The sequence below is a fragment of the Hermetia illucens genome, chromosome 1 (assembly GCF_905115235.1).
Source record: "Hermetia illucens chromosome 1, iHerIll2.2.curated.20191125, whole genome shotgun sequence".
NCBI classification, from domain to species: domain Eukaryota; kingdom Metazoa; phylum Arthropoda; class Insecta; order Diptera; family Stratiomyidae; genus Hermetia; species Hermetia illucens.
Window position 1 is genome coordinate 26,586,130 of NC_051849.1, and position 10,520 is coordinate 26,596,649.

At 42.1% G+C, this 10,520-nt stretch overlaps 1 protein-coding gene across 1 annotated transcript; it reads right to left on the bottom strand.

Annotated features, from left to right (window-relative positions):
* Window positions 1-2,096: 2,096 nt before the first annotated feature.
* LOC119660884 lies at window positions 2,097-9,591 on the bottom strand. The gene is made up of 3 exons (XM_038069805.1): window positions 9,177-9,591; window positions 2,321-2,472; window positions 2,097-2,258 (listed from the first exon to the last, which is right to left on the bottom strand). Exons 1-3 carry the CDS (start codon window positions 9,430-9,432, stop codon window positions 2,133-2,135), a joined length of 534 nt encoding a protein of 177 aa, XP_037925733.1. The 5' UTR covers window positions 9,433-9,591; the 3' UTR covers window positions 2,097-2,132.
* Window positions 9,592-10,520: the final 929 nt, after the last annotated feature.

Sequence of the window (10,520 nt, forward strand, 5' to 3'; positions counted from 1 at the left end):
TTTCATTTAATACCCCACATGACTATATTTGGTGAAAAAACAATGTTACACCTCCCTTTTACTTGCATGGGGACCCCCCCCCAAATCTCAACGTAGAAGGATATCACTCACTGCATGTCTGGGGGTCCACAGGTCCCACCTTCTCAAATTTCGTGTCAATCGGTATAACCTTTTCTGAGAAAAGTGCCTGTGACCGACAGACAGACAGACATTGAACCGATTTTAATGAGGTTTCGTTTTACAAACAAAACCTTAAAAAGTGGTAAGAAAAATGTCTTCTAATGTTTTTTTTTTCAATTTAAAAGTATTTAGAAATATATTCGATAACAGTAAATAAAACATATAATTTAATTTCAAATCATATGAGTCCACTATGGAATTTATTTTCATTAAAGATATATTGATTGATCCTTAGCTAACCTCTGATTGAAACAGGCACAAACACTGTCAGCAGCAGTGATCTGCCCCGAACTGAGCGATTTAAATACCTCGGATCAACGCTATCAGCCAATGGAGAACTGCGTTATGGCCAAATATAAAAGACAATGAAAGGCGTCTTGCGGTAATGGAGACGAAGATGTTGCGTTGGACTAGTGGCGTGACACGTGTTGATCACATCCGAAATGAGGATATCCGCGACCGTTATGGGGTTACACCGATCGTGGAAAAATTGCAAGAGAAGCGTTTCCGATGGTATGGTCACGCAATTCGTGCTAACGAGGATTCACTTGAAAAGATTGGTCTGAACATTGAAGTCGATGGTAAACGACCAAAAGGCAGGCCGAAGCAACGGTGGCTTGATACGCTGGATGGGGATTTAAAAGCCTCGAGATTGCCCCAGATCAGGCATTCGATAGAGCCAAATGGCGAAACCGATCACGACAAGCCGACTCCGCTTGTGAACGGGACAATGGCTTAAGAAAAAAAACAAGAAGAACCTTTTCTGTACCGACTACCTCGCACTATGGGCGGTGGTACACTCATTCTTATCGTCGAGAAATTTCTATCCTACTAATACTTCCCACGCGCCAACAGTTTCAAATCACTTAAAGTTTGTCTCATTTCCTTTGAAACCCAATCGTCCTCGGTCTTCCTTGCTGCCATCTACTGTCCTGGCTAGTCCCTCGATACCCACGATTTCCAATGGATTCAATCCTTTTGCGTTTCCCAAACAAGAGCGTAACATAAAGCCTGGTGCCTGATAATAGGTGGACAACCACGTAGGTGAGCACTGCATCATATACACGAAGATGCGCAATGATTTTTTTCAACCATAAAATTTCGAACAATGCGTTGGGAGTTAAATATCAGTCTTGTTGCACCCCATCGACGTCACTAGAGAACGATCGACATTTACGGGGTCTCGCTGTTCACCAAAAATTTGTTCAAGACTATCTAAAACGGGGCTATAATTCCAACTTCAAGTCAGAACTGCGGTAAAGATTGCATTTTCAACACCATCTCCGGAGGGGGTCTGATTCAATAATTAGTAGAACACAAAAGGCCCAAAGTGTTACCACGCTCAGTGGGATATTCATTGCATCTTAGTTAATATTATCGAGTAATCAACTGGTACTGTATTCATCTTCGGGTCCCTCGACTTCGTCGTGAGATGCCTATATGTACGCCTCATTTCTCTCGTACCAAATGATAACCCAAGTTATGCCCAGTTCTCCTACTATTCATGCTATGAAGACTAAGTTGAATAACTGGAATTGGTGACTTCACGAAACCTTACTTATCATCAATAAAATCACGCACATGCCGAAGTTAGTTATGTTTTGAATGGCATCTTTCTATACATGAAAGTTGAATTCGTCTCTGATATTGCTGGTAAATATATTGTTTGTCTTCGGACCAGGGGATGAGCTACTCAGAAATTTTGGATAATTTCCGTTTCTACCACTTTCACAAATGTACTGAAACATATTTAGGTGCAGATACAATAAAAAAATCAACTTACCCCCTGGGTAAGAAAATAGAGACTCTCCAGCAAATGCATCAGGAAGAAAAATAATATTAAGAAATAAAATTTAAGCCATAATTTTATTTATATATGTTATGTTTATAAAGTTAATGTTGAAAATCAAGATAGATTCTTTTACAAAACGTAGTTGACTCTCTTATGTATATTAGCCTAACAACGCAAGCCGATCTTTTAAGGGTAGGCTCTTTCCTTCCTCCTCATCGTCCTCATCACCGAAATCACAAAGGAGTGTTAGCGGGTCCGGCAATGTAATTGCCGATTTGGTAGTACACTGCAACAAAAAATACCATTAAAATAAAAATCTTAAATATTCTCATACGTTTCAAACTATACCGTAACGTTCAACTGAAGTGCACCATCTTCGTCCAGCAGTTCAACCGTGAAAGACGTGTATTTGGCAAACGGCTCCAAGTAAGGTATCACAAACATTTCACTAACAAGGATTGACAGTTCTGTAGGTACCTTGATGAGGGTGTTGCTCTGAACTGGAAAGGGATGACATTTGTTTGGTTACATCTTGACTTCAAATGTGATTATAATCAAACATATAAACTTGATTCATGTTCGCCTCTACTTTGACGACTATATGTGTTAAGGTATTGAATTATTTGTCAATCATATGTGAAGATATAAAAATATCCGCGAAATTCAATCAAAGTACTCATTTCGGTGAGTATTCCTGGAATTCTATGACAAAGGAAAGGTGAAAAAGACTTAAATCTAAATATACGTAACCCAATTTTACAATGAGGATCTCGTTTTAAATATTATTTCCCCCGACTTAACATAGTTTTCGAAGGTTCCTAAATAAATCGAAAAATCCCTGTCCCAAGTATACCCACCTGCTATCTAGAGTATCTATTTTGAGTCATCAAGCAAATTGTAAAAAATCAACCGAAAACAGACCTTAGTCAATCGAAATTAAGTTTAAACCCAAGACACAACGATAACGTTAATATTATCTTTTTAGAGAAGATAAGAACATTTGCGAATAGCTCAATATCTGATTACTGCAGTTTACGATTGTACAATCCTAAAATTTTATAATTCTCAATGAATATTTTTTTATTGATTAAATTATCAGATAAACCTCGGCTAAATGCAGCTACAAGGCCATGTATAGAACCCAAAGCCATATTACCTCTGCAAATGTTTTTAGTGACTATGAAAGCTTTACTGTTAGCTTAAAGACACTCGCATTGTCCAACATATCGAAATTAGTAAATTACGAGGCTTGAATCACCAGTGCCGTGATCTTTATTTGTTTAATATTCTTTCAAATAATTTCAAACCAACGACGGATTCAGGCGAATCTCCGCTGAGTGACTGCTGATGCTTTGTTTCAGCGACAAAATCCGACTCCTGCTCCGCTAATTTTAGGGGTGCAGATCGAATCTCACGCGCCGTACACCTCCTTTTCTCGAGACCTCAGCTGCGAAGACAAAAGGCTTCAGCCTGGGCACGGAAGCATTCTTGAGTCTCCCGTCGACACAAGCCTAAAGAAGTACTAACCCGTTTCCAATACTCCATAGGGGTCCTGTTATGGTGGTTGCATGGCTTTTCAAGAAGCATTCAAGCGGACGAAGGCGTGTGTGCAGGTCCTTGGGCGTCCCAGAGCAGAGCGCAAAAGCTTAATGGTGGAAAGGGCTGACCTGGTATCGAACACCAGATCGCTGGGAAGTCTCAAATTCTCCTCAGGAGAACTGGCGACAAACTCTTCACGATAGGCTGTACGTAGGCCAAGTAGAACAAAAGAAAGGACTTACGACCACAAAGATTCATCGTATGCCATCATAGAGGCCTTCAGTGTCCTTTGCTAGTGTTCCAGCGTCCCATTAGATTGCGGGTAGTACGCAGTTATCGAATGGCGTTTGAAACCTAAAGTTTGTCCAGCTCTGAGAACAGGGTAGATTCGAACTGCATGCGACAAAGGGCCTCGGTACACGATGGTGCTGAAATGTCACCCAAAGGAATTTATCAATGAATGTTAGGCAATACTTGAAGCCACGCGAATCCCGCAGAGTGAACCTGTGGAGCCTACTTCTTTCTCCACATGCTTGGTGACTTTACACTTTGGGTACGCAATGCACTGTCTGACCCGGGAATTAACTGCCTTTTTCATTGAGGGCCAGAAATACTTACTTGTGAACCCGATTCATTGTCCGAATGCCTGGGTGCGCAGGATGGTGTACTATATGGAATACTTCCTTGCGAAAACGGCCGAAATATTTGGCCTAGGTCCCTTTTCAGAGGTCCCGCAGAGTATTTCTGAGGTTGAACTGAAAAGCGAAAAGCCCCGAAATTTATATTCGAAGTTGTCTCTGAGGCTCTGAAGCACTGCGTCATCCTTCTGTGCCTCGAGGATTGTTGAAAAATCAACCGTAGCAGGAATTTCAACATCTGAAACTCGTGACAAAGCGTCTACAACTACACTATCCTTGCCGGACACGTGCTGTATGTCCGAAGTAAACTGGCTTATGAAGTTTAAATCTCGAAGTTGGCGAGTGGAAGCTTATGGGGCTTCTGCTTAAACGCGAAGGTAAAAGGTTTGCGGTCCGTGAACAATGTACCTTCTAGGGAGTATCGGAAGTATTTAATTGCCATGTATGCCGCTAACAGTTCACGATCGTAATTGGTGTAGTTCTGTTGAGCTGAATTCAATTTCTTGGAAAATAAGCTCAACGGTTGCCAAATTTGGTTCACCTTTTGGTGGCCCAAAAACCTTCGCAGATCCTTCACTGTTTTAAGTTGTGGGAAGTATGTAATGGCCCGAACCTTGTATGGTCCCTCAGAGGAAATCGTGTGACCTAAAAGCTTCACCTCAAGGAAACGTTGAAAAATTCATTCGGGATTTTCCTAATGTTCAGACCCTAAAGAAGAGGCGACCAAAACATCACCCAAGAGATGGATGGATGGAGAGTGGATGAATCTCTGAAAAGTTTGCACAGCATTGCACAGACCAAAAGGCATCTTTGTGCAGTCGAAGAGTCCGACAGGTGCACACATTGCCGTTTTTGGAATGTGTTCTGGAGCTACAAGGACTTGATGGTACGCCCGGGCAAAGTCTAAGGTCCTGAAAACACGGCAATAAGCGAAGTTGTGCGCAAAGTCGTGGATGAGTGGTGTGGGATAGCGTTCACAAGACCCTGTAAATAGTATCTCAATATCTACATAAGATAACATGAAACATGGAAACAATTTTTCCAGCGCCTTGAACATATCGCACCACCCCGCACAATTGAAGGCGATTCATACGTCTAGCAATACAAAGAACTCCACTCGTCAACAGTGACGACTGGGTACCTAAGCCAGTATCACCGTTTGGAACACTTCCGCATTTGCACCAGTTGTGCATCGCCGCGTTCTATGAGGACATTATTTGGGTTTAAACCAGGACGTATTGCGTCAGTCCGTTTTAGTTTGATGGACAGCATGATAACCGCCCATCGACGTCACCTTTGCCGGTGTTTATCAACACCAGGGTCGCAACGTTTTAGCAAAGGAGAAAGCACCCACTGTCAAACATGCGTTGAATGCGCTGAGTATCAAGTCCGGCTTATACTTGAATTCAAATTTCTGCTCTTCGTTGGCAATACCATTCAGTCCTGGTACTTTTCTCCTCCCTGAACAAGACAGTGTAAAGTGGACCGCCTTTGATCGACGAGAAGTGTCCGCACAATTTCTTTCATCTTCGCTGCTTTCATAGAGCAGGCTCATTAATGGTCATTGAGTCTTTTGATAAACAATATTCACCCAAACCTTATAGGTCCTTGTTAATGTCACTAACTAGCTCCTGCCAGTAACGCGCTTTTTTCCTGTTGACTTCTCGGTGGCGTTTTGAGGATATGTTTTATTTTTAATATCTTTTTGAAACACCTTGACAGGCGGGCGGGATTTGAGAGAGATTCTTTGTCATCCTGACTCAGTTGTTCAATGCGGCGGCAGAGGCGAATTCCCGGTGGCGTTCAGGTATGTGCCTCGGATGTACCACCACATTACTCCCCCCCCCCCCCCCCCCGAATGAGGACCTGTGAACACGTGTCGAGATCCTTTGACCTTCACCTCCTCCAAGAGGGAGGGGGGCGGTGCAGATTCTCGTTGTACACCATCTTTGCGTGGCTGGCCCCGAACTCCTCTCGTTGGGCTGTACGAACCGCGACCACGACGGGTCGTCGCGCCCTATTAAAGGGGCCTTCCGCGTCCGGTGCCAACGTTCCAGCATACCATTGGACTGTGGACGGTATGCAGTGGTCCTATGCCGTTTGATGCGAAGGAGCTTTCCGCGAAAAGAGTTGATTCGAATTGCATTCCCTGGTGCGTGATGATTACAGATGGAACACCAAAGCGTGGAATCCAATCTCGACAGAGCGTCTAGGCACGTGATTGTGCAGTAACGTCAGACAGAGGTATTGCTTCAGAGTACCAATACATGAATCCGTGCGAGTCTTGCAGAGGACCGGTGATGTTAAGACAAATGGTATGGAAGCGCTTGGTTGACCTAGGAAATACACCTACTTCCTTTTGAACGTGCTTGTTGATCTTGCTCTTCTGGCACGCTATGCACTGTCTAGTCAAGGAATCTACGTCCGTGTTCATGGACGGCCAGAGGTATTTATCGGTGACTAACCGGTTCGTCGTCCTGATGCCTGGGTGCACAAAATCGTGTATTGCTTTAAATACTTCTCTGCGAAAATCGGCCGGAATGTATGGCCTGGGTCCCTTATCGGATGTCTCGCAGAGTAAATAAGACCTTAATCCATATCCGAAGTAAACTGGTTAAGTGCCTAAGTTGGCGAGGGGACGCTTTGTCGGGCTTTTTTAAGCGTGAAAGTAAGGGACTTGTGGTCCATGAGCACGGTGAACGTCCTGCCCTCAAGGGAGAAACGGAAGTATTTTATGGTGAGGTACCAGCGAGTAGCTCAGGTTCGTCCACACTGTAGTTGCGTTGAGTTGAGTTGTTTTGGGGTTGGAATTCTCTCATCACGTCCGGATCACCACTTTGGGTATATGTTTTCCCTTAATGTAAATAAATAAGAAATTCCGTTTTTTAAGGTTTTGTGTAAAACGAAACCTTATTAAAATCGGTGTACAGTCTGTCTGTCTGTCCGTCTGTCTGTCGTCACACGCATTTTTCTTGGCGATGGCTATAGCGATCGACACTAAACTTAGTGGAAAGGTGAAAATCGTGAACGCCCACGCATAGAGTGAGCTGCATCCTTCTACATTGAATTTAAGGGGGGGGGGGGGGGTGTAAGGAGGGTGTAAATTTTTTTTTCACCAAATATAGTCCCGTGAGGTATCAAATGAAAGGTCTCAGTGAGTATTTTCCGAAGCGGGGCCTGTTTTTGACATTAGCAAGGTGGGGAGTGCGGGGGATCGAAATTGATCACTTCTTTAACAGACCCATTCTCAGAAACTACTCAGCCAAATAATCTGAAAAAAAAATCAAGAGGCTGCCACTATATGGTGTCCAGGCTCTGAAATACTCTCAATACTGATATCTGTTCAAATAAAGTTAATTACAGTATATAACTATAATTTTTAGTGGCTGACTTCAAACCCCTCATAAATCCTTGAATCTTGCAGCAATGTAGGCTATAGTATAGAGCATGATCCTGCCAAGTTTGGTGGAAATCGCACTATTACTACCAAAATTTTAATAGGTCAAAGTTGCCGTTTCTGTGAAAACATTGAATGTCATTATCACGCGAAAGTGGATATTCTCACATAATACCATATATATATTGCTAGGTTTTAATGTGAGAAATACACACCCAAATGGCTTTATAAAAGAAACACACAAAACCTTTCAAGCCTGAAGCGTCCAGCTTCCGGTTTCCCGACTTGTTTTTTTTTTCTTTAATATTTTTCGAAACACGTTGGCAGTTTTTAAGGTTTTGTGTAAAACAAAACCTTATTACAATAGGTTTACTGTCTGTTTGTCTATCTGTCCGTCACACGCATTGTTCTCCGACACGGTTATAGCGATTGATACCAAATTTGGTGGAATGGTTCGTTTTAGTTTTGACATTTGTTCGAAAGGTAGGGAGTACGGGGGTTCAAAGTGATCATTTTATTAACGGACCGATTCTCAGAAACTACCCAACCAAAACATCTAGAAAAAATCAAGCGGATGCCACTATAATTTTTCATACCTGAAGCGGCCAGCTTCCGGTTTCCCGACTTGTTTAATATCTCTTCGAAACACCTTGGTCGGTGGACGGGACGCGAGAGAGGCTCTGTCATCCTGACATTCATCGCAACGGTCTCCTTTCATGCCGTCAGCTGTTTCCACGGCCGTTCAATGCGGCGGCAGAGGTGAATTTACGGTGGAATTCAGATTCGCGCCTCGTATATGCCACCACAGAGTTCCTTTTTGCTCTCTTGTATTCCGCAGATGCCAGAGTTACCTCGCCTCTGTCTGTTGCCCGCTGAACAATCGGCCAAAATTTGGAACAGTTTTTCAGTAGACTTGCAGTTTCACCCGTCCACCAATATACAGGTGGCACTAACATTTCATTCGCAGTTCTTCTGTCCACGTCTGGATCTTTTGGCTCGTTTACAATGAACCCAAGCAAAGCCATCTCCTTGGCCGTGACTCCATATCCGCAAATAGACGGTATCTCCCAACTTTTCTTTCTTGCAGCATCTGCTCAATTAGATCGTGAGTATTAGCAATTCTTTGCATGTTCACTTGCAGGATGCGATCATGGTGCTTGACTTCTGTAACTTTTCTTCTTTCTGAAGTCCGCGGTCCAAAAAAAACACAATATTTTTCTGACGGGCAAGTCATCGATTTGTGCCGGATTTGAAACACTTTTGTCACAAACTGCTTCTGTTCAGCCCACTGCAAACCCTTGTTACGTGCGGAGTAGATCGGCCTTACAGCAGGGTGGAATGGCTCTTCATCTTATCCTGCAAATAATCTATCTGAACTTTATTTTCCCTCAATGCAGAAGAGGGTTTGCTGTCTGTCAGGGATGACGAAAATGACAAATTTTTGTCCTCTGTAGTTGACAGATGGATCTCCCTCTTAGGAAAGTATTATATAGAAGGAGTCTTCCACTTAGGAGACCCTTATTATGTTACAAATGTAGTAAAAGGATTTACGTATTAGGTGCACCCAAAGTCAATCAGTTAACAGCAACAAACGTTTATTCAATAAGAAGCATTCATTCAAATAACTTACCGTTTTCCTTCAGACAATCGAAAAGCAGCAAAACCCCTTCAGTATCCATATCATTGACTTGTTTCTCTCCGGAGCGCTGGCTTGCAGCCATCATGACTTTCATCCTTTCTAAATTCACCGCGAATAACGACTGAGTGCTATTATTATCCAAATAATGGTACAATGCAGCGCAATTGGGAGTGTCAATTTCCAATTGCGCTGGCGAATGGGTTATTCCAAAACTGAATATCAACACTAATGCGCAAAACGGGAACATTTCGTTAATATTAAAGTTAATATGCAGGTTAACCACTAAAATTAATTTGGGATACCACTTCTTTGGAACAAATTGCGGAACGAAAAAATTACGTATTTACGGTGTAGCTCAATACTGCACTACTTTAAAAATCGAACAAAGAACATAGAACCAAAATTATATCTAAATACTTTTCGCTTTTTATCAAAGGGGATTTGATAAAACCATACGTAAGTATCAGTCCAGAACCATTTAAAGTTCATTAGGTGGCTTCCAAAATGATAACGTCAATCCAACTGATAGCGAGCTCTGGAAACATTCGTTTAATCGATCAAATTTTCACCAATTCAATACTATTCCCACTTTTCTATTTGTTTACTAATTGCTCGGTTGTGTCTCATCAAAAGATATTTATCAATCTACTGACGTTGTTTTTATGCAGAGGTGATTTAAAATGAAATATTTGCTATTCATAGGAGCAAAACCTAATCAAAGAAAATGCTAGAAACCACCAGGACTTTTTGTTCGAGGCAAGCCAGGGGAATTATATCGCGTGCTAAAAAAAGATCTAATACTAAAGTCAAGTGGATAAATTTATTTCTTCTTCAAAATATTGTACAATAAATTCCAGACCAACCAATCATCCGTTCATTAGCAAATAAAACGTTCTATCAAACAATTTCAGGAGTTTCACTCAATTGAAGGCCTTGAAATTGCCTCCATAAAAATAACCACTGCCAATTGATTTATGATTGATTCCAATTTATGTGGGTGGAATACAAGGCGATACATTGATTTCCAGAATTGGCAGGACATACCAACAAAGCAGCATCTTGCTATCAATTCTCCGAAACGAAGATGTACTCAAAGTCAAGCCAGCACCCAACATCTCAGCCGTGTCGGAAAACTGAACATTTCCCGACAAAGTATGGGAAGAAAAACGATCTCGGTAAGAAAAGTTCCATTACGCAGTAAATTCGATTGAAAGCAGGAAACATAAATTTCGATATGTGAAAGTCGGGCGTTAGTGGCTTGCTTATAGTGAATGACAGTGACGACACATTGAGGACTAGAATTGAAATGGGAAAAACATGCCCTCGAGATATCGG